General features: G+C 48.8%; 1 protein-coding gene across 1 annotated transcript in view; it reads left to right on the forward strand.

The window, feature by feature from the left end:
• The window catches only part of CRACR2A (calcium release activated channel regulator 2A), a 137,050-nt gene that overhangs the window by 109,211 nt on the left and 10,294 nt on the right, over window positions 1-17,545 (forward strand). Inside the window, exons 13-17 of the mRNA XM_030804541.1 lie at window positions 1,136-1,242; window positions 4,505-4,835; window positions 9,198-9,330; window positions 15,146-15,227; window positions 15,302-15,416. Coding sequence (XP_030660401.1) covers window positions 1,136-1,242; window positions 4,505-4,835; window positions 9,198-9,330; window positions 15,146-15,227; window positions 15,302-15,416 — 768 coding nt within the window. The remainder of the gene's footprint in view (window positions 1-1,135; window positions 1,243-4,504; window positions 4,836-9,197; window positions 9,331-15,145; window positions 15,228-15,301; window positions 15,417-17,545) is intronic.

A 17,545-nucleotide genomic window follows, 5' to 3' on the forward strand; every position in this document is an offset into this window, starting at 1 on the left:
AGAGGGACAAATTCAATAAGAATTGAAGATTGATTTGGAATCAGCAGAGCCATACCTTCAGGGGCTCCGGGAGCATTGCAGCCCCTCCTCTCATTACGGATCATTGGGAATCATGGGACGGCTAATTAACGAGAGAGACTTCCTGCAGTCTAACTCCCCCGCCTCATCTCCTGGAAGACAGCTGTCATGGAGCATAGGCAAAGGGGGCTGTAAACCCCTGCTCCACCCAGGTTCTGTGTTGCAGATGTTAGTAATTTATCCACACCCAGCCTGCTTCCACCAAAGAGCTGAACTACCTCGTGCTAGCTCAGGAGCTCTACGGGCAGAACACCGAGTTAATTGATCCTCCTGGCTAGTTACTTTCTCATTACATCTGCGGCTTTAGAAATAAAAAAAGATTGTGAATTAAAGATTCACGGAGTTTTTTATGCCTGTAAATATTTTTTCTTTTTTCTGTCTGACCAGGCGTGGTGGCTCACTCCTGTAATCCCAAGACTTTGGGAGAGTGAGACAGGAGGATCACTTAAGGCCAAGAATTCAAGACCAGCCTGGACAACATAGCAAGATTCCATCTCCACAAAAAATGAGAAAATTAGCCAGGCATGGTAGGGCGCCTGTAGTCCTAGCTACCCAGGAGGCCGAAGCTAGAGGATTGCTTGAGTGCAGGAGTTTGAGGCTGCAGTGAGCTGTGATCATGCCATTGCACTCTGACCAGGGAGACAGAGCAAGACCCTGTTTCAAAAATATAGATATATTTTTTCAGAAGCGGTAAATGTTTATTGTATATTTTCTATATGCATTAGAAATATGTATAGAAAATATGCATTACACACTTATCTCTTCTTTTCCTTTCACAAATCATCAGTGCTCCTGTGAATGGCATGATGGACCCCAGGCTCTAAACTGTGTACTTGTTCATTTGATTAGATAACTGGAAAGGAGATGGAGGGATTCTGGTAAGGGATGAAGGCAAAATGGAAGAGTGGCTAAATGCTAACAGGGAGACCAGAACACTGCCTACTTCCTTCAGAGTTTTGTGTAGAGCCTAGTCTGTGAGGTGGGAACCATGAGCCCTTTTCTGTTCAAACGTCGGGGCAAATAGGCATGGATCTGAGGACATTTTGTGTTTCTACAGAAAAATAAGGCAGCCAAGGCAAACACAGCTGCTTCCAGGGCAAGTTGGAAACAGAGATCTGGCTCCGTGATAGGCAAATATGTGGACAGCAGAGGGATTCTTAGGAGGTAAGTCATCTCCACTTGCTCATCCCTTCATTCCTCTCAGGCTCATTGGGAGCTGGCTCTGGGCCCACACTCAGTGCCTGCTGACCCCTTGAGAGGTGAGGAAACTGAGGTCAGCTGCACTCACTCCCCTCAAATCTTGGAACACATGCCCCTCCCTGTTCTGACATCCAAGCCAGAGGGGGAATGTGCAGAGCAAAGGCCCCAGGACAGACCACTGTCTTCTGAGGCTGCCCCACCCTACTGTGTGTTTGCAGAGAGGGACTGCAGAGCAGCAGAGGAGAGGGGTCAAGGGAGAGAGAGATGGAGTGTGTAGCAGAATGGATGCACTCGGTTTTGGGGTTTTTGTTGTTGTTGTTTTTTGAGACAGAGTCTTGCTTTGTCGCCCAGGCTGAAGTGCAGTGGTGCAATCTTGGCTCACTGCAACCTCTGCCTCCCAGGTTCAAGCGATTCTCCTGCCTCAGCCTCCCAAGTAGCTGGGATTACAGAGGTGCACCACCACGCCCATCTAATTTTTGTATTTTTAGTAAAGACAGGATTTCTCCATGTTGGCCAGGCTGGTCTTGAACTCCTGACCTCGTGGTCTGCCCGCCTCAGCCTCCCAAAGTGCTAGGATTACAGGCGTGAGCCACCGCGCCCGGCCGATGCACTTGGTTTTTTAGGAACATGACTGTATTGGCTATGAAGGTTAATTAAACTGTCAAATAGAATCTCCAATAGTTAACTCCTTTTACAGACAAGGCTGGGGACTATGCTTGACAGATCGTTTCAATGACTTATATTTAATTAACTCAAACGTAACACATTTTGTTGCTCTTGGGCAGCACGTGATTGAACTTGAGCACCCAAGGGTTGGCTCATAGCTCATTCAGAGACAAACCAGTCCACTGCCCACTCTTCATTTTGGCATATGCTGTGTCCACATAGATGGCCACAGAGCGATAGAGGCATCCCGACCCTTCAGTATCAGACCCAGAGAGACCTTGAAGACTGCAAGCATAAAATGAAAAAGACATGCAAAGGGAAAGTGACTCCGGAGATGTAAATCCGCTCATCAGTAAAACCTTCGGGCCTGATCATCATGAATTCTTGTTCTAAATAGCTGAATAATGAGATACAATTTGGGAGCCAAATCTCTGCAATAGTGGTTGGCCTGTTGGTTCCTCAGAATGGAATGGATTGATTGATTGATTCAACAGATGTTTACTGATTACCTACTGTGTACCAGACATTCTTTTGAGTTCTGTAAAGCCTCCAAAAATAAATTAGACATGGGTCCTGCTATTAATCTGCATTATTAAATGCTCACTTAATGAATATTTATTGAGTGTCTAATATGTGTGAGGTGCTGTGCTCTTTGCTGGATATACAGTAGTGAGCCAAATGGACCTACCTCTGTGTCATTGAATTTCTGGTTGAGTGGAAGAAGCAGACAATAATCAAGTAAGCAACAAATTGTGAGCCCTGAATTCTAATGCAGACTTTGCCAAAAGTAGCTACTGTCCCTACTGAAAGCAGAGAGAACTTGGTGGTAAAACCAAAAGTGAACTCAGTCTTGCTGTGATGCAGGTATTACAGAATGGCAGTAGTGCTTGAGAATTTCCCAGATAGAAAGCTTTTTCGAAGAAATGCTTTGTTTTAAGGCTTGTTTAAGTGGCTATTTCTTTTCTGGTTGCAAAGCCTTTGAAAAAACATGCTGTGTGTGCGTGTATGCATAGTTGCTCATGTGTACATACAAATACTCACTTTTGTGTGTGTAAGCAGAGTAAAAGTAGATGGGAATACCAATTGTGTTCTCAAACAAATAAGCACTTAATAAGCTTGATACAATATATAGGAAGTTTGCTGGAAGGAAGACATTTGGCTTTTTTAAAACTGTTTTTATAGTCAAGGGAAAGGTGCTTTAATTGCTGCAAATCCTTTATTTTTATATCAAGGAATCCAAACGAATTCACCCCTTCTTCAAGCAAGCACTATATCATAATTTATCTTTCAGAATCGCAGTTAATTTCAGGATGGTGATACCTGCATTTTTTTTTTCTTTTTCCTTTCTACTGTTGATCTTTAACAGTAATACATACTTTAAATCAGGGAGCAAAAGAAAGTGTATTTCTCTGTTCTGCATATTCTGTGTCCTTCATTTAGTTCCTTTCTCCTTTGGCCCTGTCACCCCATTGCTTCATCCCCATTCCATTTTCTTTTCTAGTCTGCATGCGTGTGTGTGTGTGTTTGTGTGTGTGTGTGTGTGTGGTGTGTGTATGTGTGTTTCAATTCTGGACTTAAGGTCCTCCCTGTCAAACTTCCTTTAAGACAATTTCTGTGAGGCCTTTGCTCTCAAAACCTTATGAAAATACAGACTCTGCATTGACCCCCACATCCAGTTCCCCGATTCCCTGCACTGCCTACAGCTTCTCCTTGCCCTTAGTGCTCAAATGCTTCTAGAAGACATTTAGGCCTCTGAGCCACTTACTCCTGATTCTGACTTCTAGGGATACAGAAAGAGGAAGAGAAAGGGAGAGGAAGGAGAGGTGAATGGCGATGCTCTGCCTGGCTTTCTTCTGAACCAAAGCCTCTTGTCCAGGGGACAGCTGCCTGTGAGCAGCAGACCTGGCTCCAGCTATGTCTGGAGGTGGGGGGCCCTCCCAAAGCAACAGCACCCCTCCCACTGCTGAGGATGTTTTGCAAACATGTCTGTTTTTATGCATTGACTTATTTGGGAATAGAGCAGATGGGCCACATTTTACAGCAAGGCCTGAAGAGTTGAAATGTCTTACCTAAGGACACACAGTTAGTAAGGGCTGGTGCTGGGAGCAGAGCCAAGGCCACCTGCTAATGTTAATCGGGGTGCTTTATATCTGAGTCTGAAACATCTTTCTTCGCAACCTTTCCTTCTCCTTCATAGCAGTCTCACAATTTGTAAATGATGTATTTATTTGTGTCATTATTGCTTTAGTCCCCCACTAAATCAAGTATTCCGTGAGGACACGGATTATGTCCATCTGTAAATGGCATCTTAATACTTGGTCATCATCATCATCATCTTTGTCATCATCTGCCGCAGCAGTGGCAGCAGGCACTTAGTGTAAGCATGTTGAATGAATGAGCTGCAGAATGCTGGCTGGTTTGTTTTTCCCTCTCCCGGAGTGCTCGTATCCAAAGACGTGATGCTCCTGGGTTATCTGTTTGTCACAAAAGCTGTCATGCAGCCCGTGTTGAAATATTTTGTGAAATCCTCCCAACTCTTCTCTCTTCCCCGCCCCAACAGCCAGTCAGAGGAGGAGGAGGAGGTGTTTGGCATCCCAAGGAGAAGCTCCCTGGGCCTGAGTGGATATCCCCTAACAGAAGAGGAGCCAGGAACCGGGGAGCCAGGGCCTGGGGGTCCACACCCCCGGCCGCTCCGCAGAATCATCTCCATTGAAGAAGACCCCCTGCCCCAGCTCCTGGATGGTGGCTCTGAGCAACCCCTGAGCAAATGCCCAGAAGAGGAAGAGGTCTCTGACCAGAGGGTACAGGGACAAATCCCGGAGGCCCCACCCTTGAAACTCACCCCCACATCCCACCGAGGGCAGCCTGTTGGAAAAGAAGCCCTGTGTAAGGTAAGGGCTACTTTGGATCATGGACATCACTTCTGTGATCTGTCTCTTGCATTTGAGGCCAAGCGCCCAGAGAGGCAGCTCAGCAGGTCAGATGCTGCAGGTCTTCTGATTCACCACATATGTATCCTCCAAATACCACTTTCCCCTGCTTAGCTGAGTGTCATGGGGGGAGACTCAGGGGTCCTGATAAATTCTCCTTAAACCTCTGTTGTGTTTGTAATAGCGCTCAAAATCCTAAGGAGACTGAACATTTGAATGAAGGATTCTTAGCGAAGCAATTTTACTTCTGCACAGAGGGGTGCCTCCTTGGCCAGTTGCCATGAGAGCACTCCTGAACGAAGGGGCACGAGAGCCTTTATTTCTGATGCAGGTCCTTCCCCATTGGCCGGGGTCGGGTCATACAGTCTAAACTAATCCTGGCTGGCTAAACATTTGATTTTTTGAGATAGGGTAGGCACGTAAAAGAAAGTGGAGGGAAAGGGGAAAGGGTGTCTGTAATGAGCCAGAAAGTTAGTCCTCTTTCCAAATAAGGAAAGGAATGTGAGCTGGTACTGATAACGCTTGGTACTGTGGCATGCCTGGGCATTTAACAAAGGCAAGAAGGAAAAAAAGGAGCAAAAAGGAGAAAATTGGGGATTGAGAAAACTGAATTAAAGAATAAAAGATTGATCAGATTATTCGAAGGGAAATCTCATCATATCCCACAGTTGAGTGCCCCATTCCCAACCCTGTGCTCTCTCTTCTGATTCAGATTCAAAAGCATTAATTGAGCACCTACTTAAGATAGACTGTATGCTAAGCTCCTAGCATACAATTTCATATACTTTTAAAGTTGCATGCTTTGTAACTGCTCTTAGCAGAGCCAGGCCCTTCTTTAGAAAGTTTGCATACCATCATTTTTCTCTTGGTTCTTAATCAGCTAATCACACTTTCAATCCGACATTCCTTGCCTGCTCCTCCCTTCAGTGTGACCCTGTACTTCCCACCAGGTCTTCCTGCTAAATTCTGTAGGAAAAGGGAGACCATATGAAAAGCGGCTCCCCTGGCTCATGGTGATAGATGTTCTTTGCCTCGTTTGGGACCCAGGCCTCGGAATAGGCTCCTCGAGCCCTCATCCTGCACTCAGCCTTCTGAAACAGTTTAGAACGATCCACAACAGTGTGAAAGAGGCTCCGCCCTGCACGCCGTGGCAGCCATTGAGAACTGAGCCTTTGCCGCCTTGAACTTTTCCCAGTGGCTGAGTTAGGGTGTGAGCTACCTAATGGACCTTCTGGCATAGGTTACCATTCTCAGGCCGGGATTAAGACTCATGCCTGCAGATCACTTCTCAAGGGCCCTGGTGCAGGGGAGAGTGGAGAGCTGGGTGGCACCAATGTGGGGTCCCCCTCCCTCATGCATGCCCTTCCACATCCCCTTCAATGCACAGACCTACACTTGCTGGCAGTGGGTACAAATGGGGTCTTATATAACTCCAAGATGTCCCCCTAAAATGTGAAAGAAGTGTCATGAGGTCAGTAGGAGCTGGGGATGAAGAAAAAGGCTTAAGCATCTGCTCAAACATCTGCTATGGCATTTTATCCTCCCCACTATCTGATGAGTCAGGTCAGAAGTTTATTCTCCCCATTGACAGATGGGAAAGTCGGACCTCAGAGAGGAGAGGCCAGCCCCACAGTGATGGGGAGCCCAGCCCTCCTCACCGAGCTCTCTCACTTCTGTGCCCACTCCACGAGGTCCTGCTGCCGTTTTGCTGGGAACAGAAACTGCAGCAGGGAATAAGTATGATTTACTAGCAGCCACATAACAGCTCCAGCAAGAGAAGGTATGCTCGTTTGAAGGCTACTGCAAAGCAGGTCCTCCCATACAAGGCTGGTGAGGTGTAAATTGGTACAACCCTTCTGGAAACCCATTTGGTAATATGAATCAAAGACTTAAAAATACCATATCCTTTGAACCAGCACTTCTACTGCTGGGAATTCTTCATAAGGAAATAACCAAATCAGACAAAAATTTAACTCAAGAATGCAAGAGTTATTTATAATAGCAAACAGTTGAAAAAAAATGTCCAATAATAGGGACATAAGATATAGTATATTAATTTACTAGAATATTATACAGCTTTTAAAAATATTTTCAAAACTTCAGTGGCTAAAAAAATTTGTAAGTTAATAATATATGATAAAGTAGGATTAAAATTATATATATCTCAAATTTCTGTAAATAAAACAAAGATGATATAAAGAAAAGTTGGAAGGGATGCATCAAGATATGAATTGGTAAAATGGTAGTAATCCCAGCACTATGGGAGGCCATGGTGGTAATCCCAGCACTTTGGGAGGCCATGGTAGTAATCCCAGCACTTTGGGAGGCCATGGTGGGAGGATAGCTTGAGGCCAGGAGTTCAAGACCAGCCTAAGCAACATGGCAAGACCCAGTCTTTACAAAAAATAAGAAAATTAGCCAGATGTGTTGATGCATACCTGTAGTCCTAGCTACTTCAGGGGCTGAGGCAGGAGGAGTTCTGAGCCCAGGAGTTCAAGGCTGCAGTGAGCTATGATTGCACCACTGCACTCCAGCCTGGCCAACAGAATGTGACCCTGTCTCTTAAAAAATAAAAATAAAAAGACATGAACAGTGACCATTTCAGGATGGTAGGGCAGATTATGAAGAATTTATCCTCTCTACTTTTGTGTATTTCCTAATTTTAAAAATTAGCATACATTTTATTTCTTAAAGGCTTATTTTTTAAATTAAAAAGCATGAAGGGAGGGAGGATGAGAAGAGATCTTCTGGCTTGCCAGCCAGGTACTTCTTCTCCAGCCCCCTCCCCACAATCCAGCCATCTTATTTTCCTGTGGCAGGTGGCCTGTCCCCCAGAGGGGACAGTGGGTTAAGTGCATGAACATACCTGAGAGTTTGCTGCCCCTGTGAGGTGAGTCCTGCCTGGCACTGAGCCATTGATGTGTCAATGGGCCTTTACCTGCAAAATAAAAGTGCTCTGCCTGGGAAGGGGCAGTGGCCACAGGGCTAAGGATCAGGCAACACCTCTACCACCAGGACCATTTCCTGCCATCTTGGGTTTCACCTTCCCTACCCTGTACTGTTCTTGGGTGTATTAGATTGATATGCTGAGTTTTAGTCTCAAACAAATAACAATTAAAAGTACAGGGACCAGCAGAGAGTTGGTGCCCTTGTGCATTGCATGAATAAAGAAAATGGGGCAGGAGGCATAGTTTTTGAGTGCAGGTTGGTTGTTATTTTTTTTTAACTTTTAGTTTAAATTTTTGTAGTTGACCTTGAATTCTCTGCTAAATACTGCATGGAATTGATTTCTCTCCAAAAGGCAGTTAATGGCTTTTTATCTGAAACTCAAGTACTGCTAATACGACTGTCACTACATTATAGTATTTGCTCAATGAGAGGAGCTAATTCCCCCAAATTCACTTTTAAATAGATTCAAAAGAGCCTCCCCATGTGACCAGGAAACGCTGAGCTGGGCCTGAAGGCAAGATGCCTGCGGTTGAGCGGCAGCTCCCTGAAATGAATGATCATTTCTCAGAAGGGTGCTGTGCTGGAAGGTGGTTCCTTACTCTACCTCCTACTTGCTTTTTGTCCTAGAGCAAGTTCACTCCTCTCTGGGCTTTCATGTCCCAGCCCTTTCCCTCTGCTGGGCCCAAAAGACAGGGCAGCAGTGACTGGCTGACTCTGGGAAGCTTTGCCCAGCAGCCTAGCATTTCCCAGCTTCCTGAGTGGAGACCCTCGTGCCTCAGTTACCCTAGGAAGATGGCAGTGCCTCGATGGGAGCTCATGAGATGGACATCCTCCATTTAGTCCAGGCCTCCAAGGATAGGGCAGAAATAAGGAGCTCCCTGTCCCAACCTGGGACATCTCTGTCCCTGTGATGTGGATAAGCCTTCTTTCATCCTTCTCTCCTTCTCCCTGCAAACGCCCCACCTTGTCCTTCCCCACAGAAAGAATTCCTGCCTCCTCTTGAAGCCCCCGCTCAGATCCCCTCCTCTGTGACCTGTCACACTTGCAGCACAAGTTGTCCTTATCCGTGAACGTGCTGCCTCCTCCACCCCACCGGAATCCAGGGTTGGCCTCTGCCTCCCTGCCACAGAAGACGGACAGCAAATGTCGCTTGGGTGGCTGTTTCTCCTCCCTCCTGCGGAGAGAGACCGACTATGCCCCAAGACCGACTGTGCTCACTGCATGCTGAGGCTTTGGCAACCTCCTGGTGCAGGTCTGGAGGCCGGTCTGCACCCCCGAGGGCCACTGCAGGGATGGGTGAAGGGCCTCTGGTGGCTGGGGCAGGGGCTGGCAAGACCGGTCCCTGCAGTTGGTCAGACTGGGTGCCGTCCACAGGAGGAAAGCTCTCCCTCCGCCCCTGACCGGCTCTTCAAGATCGTGTTCGTGGGCAATTCTGCGGTGGGGAAGACATCCTTCCTGCGGAGATTGTGTGAGGACCGCTTCTCCCCAGGCATGGCGGCCACTGTGGGTGAGTTCTCATCCCTGAGGTGAGTCCTAGGCCCATCTCTGGGAAGGGAGTTTGTGAGAAGGGAGCCCGGGGCAGGAGGCATTAGAAGCCCATGGGAAGGGCCATGGGGGATTGGCCAGTAGGGATACTGGTGTCTGCTCTGTTCAACAGAGAGGCTGGGAGGGGCAAGATGAAGCCACCTCCCCTCACGCTGCTAGCTGCTAAGCTCATCCTGGGACGATGATGGGACCCCTGAGTACTTCGTAAGTCCAACCCTGGGTTTATGAAACTAAATTTGGTAAAGGTAGATTTGGATCTCCTCCCCCCCTTCAATGAGTACCCCCTCCTTTTGACCACTCCTCCCCACTGTCAGCAGGGCCCTGGGTCCTCCTGCTCCCGCTGAACTGACCGGGACTCCTCCCGAGACCCACATCCTGCCACACCTCCCCCTGCCTTCCTGAGGGCCTGCTACATCCTGGCCTTGCTCCTGGATGGCTTCTTTTACCCATCGCATTGCATCTGTCCTAAGTCCCCAGCCTGCTGGGTGACAGCTGGACTTAAATGTGGAAGCTCATTAGGCTCAGCTATTAATGGATGATCATGGCTTAATGTATTCCCACTATGGGTGATATTTTATTTAAACAGAGGCCTTTAATCCCTTCACCCACAGTTGAGGGTTGCATTGGAATATGTGGTGAGACCCAAGGGCATACGGACCTTTCAGCTTGAATCACTCAACAGAAAGGTGAATCACTCAACAAAAAACAAATTCATTGCATGCCTATTTCACTGAGCTGATAAGTCAACTGTACTTGAAAATATATTTGTATGACCTGAATATTTACCAGAAGCTTTTGTAGTCATCCTCTCCATCTATCTCCACAACAACCCTGGGGGACAGGTACTGTTCAGCACAGTCGACAGATCAGGAAACTGAGGTCCAGAAAGGCTAGAGGCTTGTTCACATTCCCTTCAGTTGGTTGGTGCTGATACCTTCCCCTCAACTACCTTCTCTTCCGTGCCATAGTGTCCCTAAATTGAGTTGTATGCACTTAGCACCCCATGAGAGGTGAGGGTGCTTTTCTGCCTCTGGAGGTGGGCAGAGGTTGGTGCAGGCAGGAGGGGCTGTGGACGTTCGGTGAGACATCAGAAGTCCTGAGTCCTCATCTGGGCCCTGCCACTGACAAGCTGTGTGACCTCAAGAGGACGTGATGCCTCTTAGGGCTTCAGTTTTCTCTCATTTGAAAAATGAGAGGTTGTAACTGGGTAGCTGTATTACTCTGTTCTTGCACTGCTATAAAGAAATACCTGAGACTGGGTAATTTATAAAGAAAAGAGGTTTAATTGGCTAATGGTTCTGCAGGCTGTACAGGAAGCATGGCTGGGGAGGCTTCGGGAAACTTCCAGTTACAGCAGAAGGTAAAGGGAAAGCAGGCACATCTTACATGGCCAGAGCAGGAGGAAGAGAGGAGAGGGGAGGTGCTACAAACTTTTAAACAACCAGATCTCATGAGAACTCTTATCATGAGGACAGCACCAAAGGGATGGTGCTAAACCATTCATGAAGGATCCACCCCCATGATCCAATCACCTCCCCCCAGGCCCCACCTCCAACACTGGGGATTATAATCGAGCATGAGGTCTGGGTGGGGACACAAATCCAAACTATATCAGCACCCTAAGACTGCCTCCAAGCCTGGGTCTCTGACTCAACCATCTTTGACCTTTGGCTGTGTGACAAGCTGGTTCTACAAGACCAACTTTGAGTGGCCCAGAGTCCTGCCTGGGGAGACTCCATTTTCTTTCTCTTACCCTAAACTGGCCCTTCTAACATTTCTCCCAGAGAGGGGTCCCTGCCTATGTGCTTCAGGTGTCCTGTCCTTGCTTCAGGTGTCTCATCCTTATTGCTGGGCCTTTTCTTAAACTGTTATCACACCTGGAATATCTTCCCATGCCTTTCCTTCTGCTCAACTTCACCCAGAGACTGAGAACATCCCAAGACAAAAATTGGGACCCAGATGGGAAGAAGCGCAGAGCCTGCAAAGCAAGCCCAGAAGAGCCTGGCCTTGAGGGAGGGGCAGCTGGGAGTGTGCTGAGCATGGTAACACAGGAGACGGTGCCTGGGAGGTCAACTTGCCTTCCCTGAGGGCATTCCGTGAGGGAGGCCCTATAGTCTCAGCTCTGGCACAGGCCTGGGGGAGGCAGGGAGAGGGTGCCCAGGCTGCAGGCCTCAGAGCCATGTCCCCTGAGCAGTGTGCATGTGGCCTGCCGTTTACATTTTCAACTTGTGGCCCTGAGATGGAAGGCTCTGAAAAATAGAAAATCAGACTCATTTGCACTTCCCAGGAGGCCAATTATGGAAACACCCTACAATTTAGGAAGGGTAAAAAATATCAAAGGTTCCAAATCAGGATGCCCTTCATCACACCGCTGCATACATGCTCGAGCAGCAGCTCAAATTAGCTTCCCTGCCACACTGCAGGCCCTGCTCTGGGACACATGTCAGGAAGCAGATGTCACACCAGCCACCTGCAGGCTGCCCCCTTTAAACAGATATAACAGCCACAGAGTCACAGCCTCTCGGGCCAAACCTGTCCAACCCCAAAACAGGGCTCCGGCCAATCTCCTGTCAAGGGCAGCAGCTACAGCACAGTGGCAGGGCTTTGGCTGTTCTTCCAGCTCACCTCCATCCTCCGAGGGGTCCTCCAACTTCCTGGTCTCCCACTCCCTCGTAAGAGCATGTTTTGTACTGGACCAGTGGCTTGTGTGAAATGCCAGTTGCTCCAGTGCAACTGGTGACTGGGGCATCCTGCCTGCCCCACCTAGGGCCCAGCCTGCTCCTTCAAGAGCAGGTGCTTGAGCCCTGCAGGCATCCTGGAGACAACACTGATGGTTTTTGCAGAATGCTAGATCTGGAAGGAACCTTGGGAATCGTCTAATTACATCCTCTCATGTTGTAAGTGAGAAAATTGAGATCCACAGTAGAGTGATCATTCGAGTTATAGCCAAACTCCCTGGAACCCAGGACTCCGAGTCCAGCCTTCTTCCCACTTCTCCACTTTGGTTCACAACCTCCCTGCATTAAATCACAGGCCAGAATGCAAGGTGTTTCTTCCAGAAGCTGTTTCTGGAAGAATGCCCCTGCCCTTTCTTGGGCACCGGTCCAGTGTCTGTCCCACTGCACATCTGTACAGAGAAATCCCTGCAGCAGCCCACTAGGGTATTTCTCCAGAGCAACTTGCTGCCACTGCTCCCCATCGCTCCTGCCTTATGACAGCTCAGGGCTGTCACCTCGAGAAAGGTTAAGGTCACCCTCCTGGCAACCATCAGCTCAGTGCTAACCCACACCATCTCCACAGCACCTTTCAAGGTGCCAGGAGGCTCCTGACTTGAGCCATCCTTCAAGAAGCAATTTGTTGCAAACAAGGGTCACCCCGATGTGAGGGTTAAATGCTCCAGCTGCACTTAAAGATTGTGAGCATCCAACTTAGCCCCTTCATCCCTTCGTACCTCCATCTCACTGCCATCTACCGATGAGGAGAGAGAACCCCCCAAAATGAGCTGCAGCAATGCCATCAAGGTCATGTTGCTGGTCAGTGGCAGAGCTGAGACAGGAATGCACAACATGAGTCTCCTGACTCCTGGGATTTCAGAACTGGTGGTAGTCTTAAAATCAGTTTAATCCAGGCCCTCTGGTCCCCAGTTATTCCGTGTTGCCCATCCTGTTGGACTTGTGTTCTCTGGCTTCGGGTTTGCACACGCCACCTCTTCATCCCCACCCCCTTGTCTTCTCCTTGTGTCCTTCACACCCAGCCCCCAAGAGCCTGTTGATCTGCTTCCTCAGCCTGCCTGTCTGAGGCTGCAGAGAGAAACATATCGCGTGTCCAGCAGGGAGTCTCACCAAGCTCACCACAGCACAGAACACATTTTTCCAGCACACTCTTTTTGCCCGTCTCACTCCCTGCCAGAGACAGCTGCCTATCCTCCAGCAAAGCACCTAGCCCATGAGGTGGAGCAGGAGCTGAGGGCAGCCAGGACCCAGCTGCCCCAGCAAACTCCCTGCCCCTCTACCTGCGAGCCTTACCAGCAGGCAGAGGGCTCTGTCCTTGGGCAACACCAGCTGGTTTCGGATCTGGCCCTGAAGGTGTATGACCATGGATGCCTTTCCCCTGAGTTGTTATCAGAAAGCAAGCAGCCCCTTCTGTCTCCCAGAGCACAGACCGGGAGAGCCCCTCCACTTCTAGCCAGGAAGAAAACTCACCCTTGGATTCACCTCCCAGCCACTGTAATCTGTTTTGCTGGGAGCACTGAGCCCTGGGCCTTCTAGGTGAAACAAAGCTGCCTGTATCCTGTGCCCTGAGACTGGCTACAGGAGGAGCAGTGAGCCTCAGAGCTGGGATTGCAGCTCACCTTGCTACCGACCAGCTCGGGCAAGGCACGATGGCTCGTGACTCCTGCTTCATCTCTCGGTGTGTGTGTGTGTGAACGTGTATGTATGAGTACATATGCATGTGTGCACATGTGTGTGCAGATAACTCACATGGATGTCACAGTGGGACTCTGTGAAGGTGGGGAGGCAACACATAGAAACGCTGGAAATAGAAAGCATTCTATTAATGGGAGAAATCACTCTTTCTCAGCCCAGACAATTGCACTCCTCTCTGGCCCTCATCTGTGAAGCAGAGGGCCTCTAGACTCCCTGCTGCCCCTGACATTCTGGAAGTGGATGATCCTCCCCGCTCTCCTCACTCATGGGTCCTTAATGCACTAACCTTTGCCCAGCGGCAGTGGCCGGGATGACCTTTTCCATTTACTGCCTCTTTGTTATCTGTTTGGTCTCTTCTGTCTCTATCTGTCCAAGCTGCTGTTGCTGTTTGTCTTCCTGAGCCCTCCAGAGGCCTTTCTGAAGGTTGCGGGAGATGCCCTAAAGTTCTAAGATCTGGAACTTACGGTGGTGGGGGCGGGGATGTACTTTCGAACCTCTTTATGCCTTTGCGAACATTCTTACAGGATGCAGGAGTGGGGAATACCTGTATCAAAACATCTGTGTTGAGGTCCTGACCTCTGAGGGCTGCTGTGGGGTACAGAATGCACTTCACTCACCTTGCCCCCTCTCTCTGGGGTTGAGGACCCCAGGTAGGGTCACACCCCTGGCGAGATGGTTGTGATCAGCCCAGTGTAGGATTAGGAGCTGTAACCCATCTCAAGGGTGAACGTTGCCTGTGATTTTTTCTCTTACCCCTTCTGTTCTGTCCTTTCCTCTACCTGCCAGTTCCTACCCTTCTCCTCCTATTCCTCCTCCCCTCCTTCTTCCCCTCCTCCGCATACCTTTGGATTGGTTGATGGAGGCTATACCCCTGGGACATTTGAATTTTACTAGGGGGCCTCTGAAAGAATTTTAGGTGAGAAAGAAAGAGAGAGATAGAAAGAGAGAAAAGAAAGAAAGAGAAATAAAGAGTTGGGGGAGAGGGAGGGAGGAAGGGGGAAGGAAGGGAGGGAGGGAGGGAAAGAGAGAGGGAAGGAGAGAGGGAGGGAGGGAGGGAGGGAAAGAAAGAGCATATGGCTTGTATTACAGTGAAGAGCCTGCAGTTCAGAGTGGTTAAGTGATTTGATCAATATTCCACAGCTAATAAGTGGCAGAGACAGGACCAGAGCTGAGATCCCATGCCTCCCCAGTGCTCTGTTCTTTTCTCCATTTAGCCTCCCACGAGCTGCACAGGGAGGGTTGTCACCTTGGGCCTGATGTGATTTCAGACACTGGAAGCATCGTTTCCTGATTTGGAAGTGAGGTGCCTCTGGCCCAGGGCAGCCCTAACAGGCCCGTTTCACCCTGCAGGCATTGATTACCGTGTGAAGACGTTGAATGTGGACAGCTCTCAGGTGGCCCTGCAGCTGTGGGACACGGCTGGGCAGGAGAGGTGAGGAGCTGCCCGAAGTTCTGGGCTCCAGAGGGAAGGCCATGCATGCCTGACCCATGGCCCTTCTGTGGCAGGTACCGGTGCATCACCCAGCAGTTCTTCAGAAAGGCCGATGGTGTCATCGTCATGTACGATCTCACAGACAAGCAGTCGTTCCTGTCGGTGCGGCGGTGGCTGAGCAGCGTGGAGGTGAGCTGGCGACCTCCCTAGGAGCATTTAGGCTTGACTGTGGCTTCTCTTTTCTTCTCTGTCCATCTCCCGCTCCCGCGGGGGCCTCTGCATTTTCAAAATCTGATTCAGAACTTGCCTTTTCCAGGAACAAACTGATGCAGGCATGTGTTCCTCTGTTCTTCTGAGTTCCCAGTACCAGGCTAGTTACTGGGGACCCAGAAGTGAACAAGACAGACACAGTCCCTGCCCTCATGGAGAAAGGGACACGGAAAATCCAGATTATGCCAGCAGCTGTGTCACTGCTGGGCCATGATTGAGGGGGACTGGAATGGGGGAGGGGACACAGTGGAGTGTCAAGGAAGGGTCCTAGAGAAATCAGTGTTTGAGTCACAAGCAGATTCTTCCCTCATTCTCACCAGCACCTCTTCCTACCCCCGAGTCTTTCCAGCTCCGGTAGGCCCAGCTATTCCCTGCCCGGGAGCCACACCATGCAATGTTTGGGGGCCTCTGTCACAGCTCTTCACACAAGGGGAGGTTGATCCAGAATGTGAGGGCTCCAGGCTCACCTCAAAATCAAGAGTCTTGGCAGGACCCAAGAGCAACTGTGTTATCTTTGCATTCTGAATTATCCGGGAGACTCTACGTTTATGATTCCTCCTTGCGATATGTCGTTTTGTACGTGCTTTTTTTTAGTGTTTCCACCACTCCAGTGCAGGCTTCTCAAGGCCAGTGCTGGTGTGGACAAGCTACAAATTGCTTTTTGCCAGGCTTCGGCTGATTCCTTCACAGAACAGCCAAGTAGGATCTCCCACCCCTTCCACCAGCAGGATTCATGGTCTGCTCATTTATTTGTTCAAAACACTGGCAGGCACTATTCTAGGGCCTGGGAATCCTAGCAGTGAATAAAAGAGACAAAGCTCCTGCCCTCATGAAGCTTATGTTCAGCTCTTTGTTCCAAGCCCATAAAACCTTGCATATCCCATCACATAATTATCGTGCTGCTACAAATCGCTTATTTATCGACCCGTGTCTCCCACTGGACTCCGTGCTGCCTGAGAACAGAAGCTGCATCTTCGTTGCTATAACCTGGATGCTTTGCATGAGACCAACAGCTCCTGGATGAATGAATGGATACCGCACTGCTATGAAGGCAGACTCTTGGAGTTGTCAATTTCTTTGACCCTTTTGGCCCTAAGATCCATGATCCCTTTCACCCAAATCTGTTTCTCTGTAGTTTTGCCTGTAGTTTCTCTGTAGTTCTGCCTGTTTCTCTGTAGTTTTGCATGTCTGGGTCACGCGTCTCTCTTTTGTTAATCTGCATCCTTCTGATTACCGAGAAAAATAAGGAACAAAATGGAAGCCAGATTCAAGGGTTTCTCAAGAATTTGCCTAATACCTATTATTTCTCAAAATTACTGTGCCTAACGCACTTACGAATGAGAAAATGCAAGTTTTGAAATGTAGGTAGTGGATTGCCTGTACACCAAACTAATAATAGAAGCAAATGGTATGGGTGAATCCGGCAGTAATTCCTTTCTAAACTTTGGAGTCGATGACATGATTCTTCTCTTCTTTTCTTCTTTTACTTTTGTTGTTGTTGTTGGCAGCACCAAGCAGATTTATCTTCCTTACAGAAGTTAAGCACCAGGAGAGACGTTAGGGATTACCTAATCCAAGGGTTTCCAGACTTTCTTCCTTGGAGCCCTGGAATCAGACTGACATTCCCCAGAGACTGGGGAGCGGCAGGGGAAGGTTTAGTGGTCATGGATCCGGGTCTGTCATCCCCCATCTCCGTCAGAGCTGCCTTGCGTTTTTCAGCATATTGGAGGTCAGGTACAATTTTGTTAGACAAAAGAGTTTCCCTTTGAAAATATCCCACCTAGTATGGCCATCTCACTCAAAAGTGAAGAAAGGGAAGGCCTAACTTCTCCAGGGTCACCTGTCCTTTTCACAGACATTTAGTTGTCCCCTAATGTCTAAATTTTGGTGTGTGCTAGGGCTAAGCCTTAGCTTAGCTAAGGCTGGGATTAATGGGAATGGATGGTGACAAATTTGTGGAACTATGTTCTCTGCCGTCATTAGGGAGTGTCGTTTCTAAGGTCCCTGTTTTGCACAGAGCCTGGGATCTAGAAGAAGAGATGGAACAG

The sequence above is a fragment of the Nomascus leucogenys genome, chromosome 23 (genome assembly GCF_006542625.1).
Source record: "Nomascus leucogenys isolate Asia chromosome 23, Asia_NLE_v1, whole genome shotgun sequence".
Lineage (NCBI taxonomy): Eukaryota > Metazoa > Chordata > Mammalia > Primates > Hylobatidae > Nomascus > Nomascus leucogenys.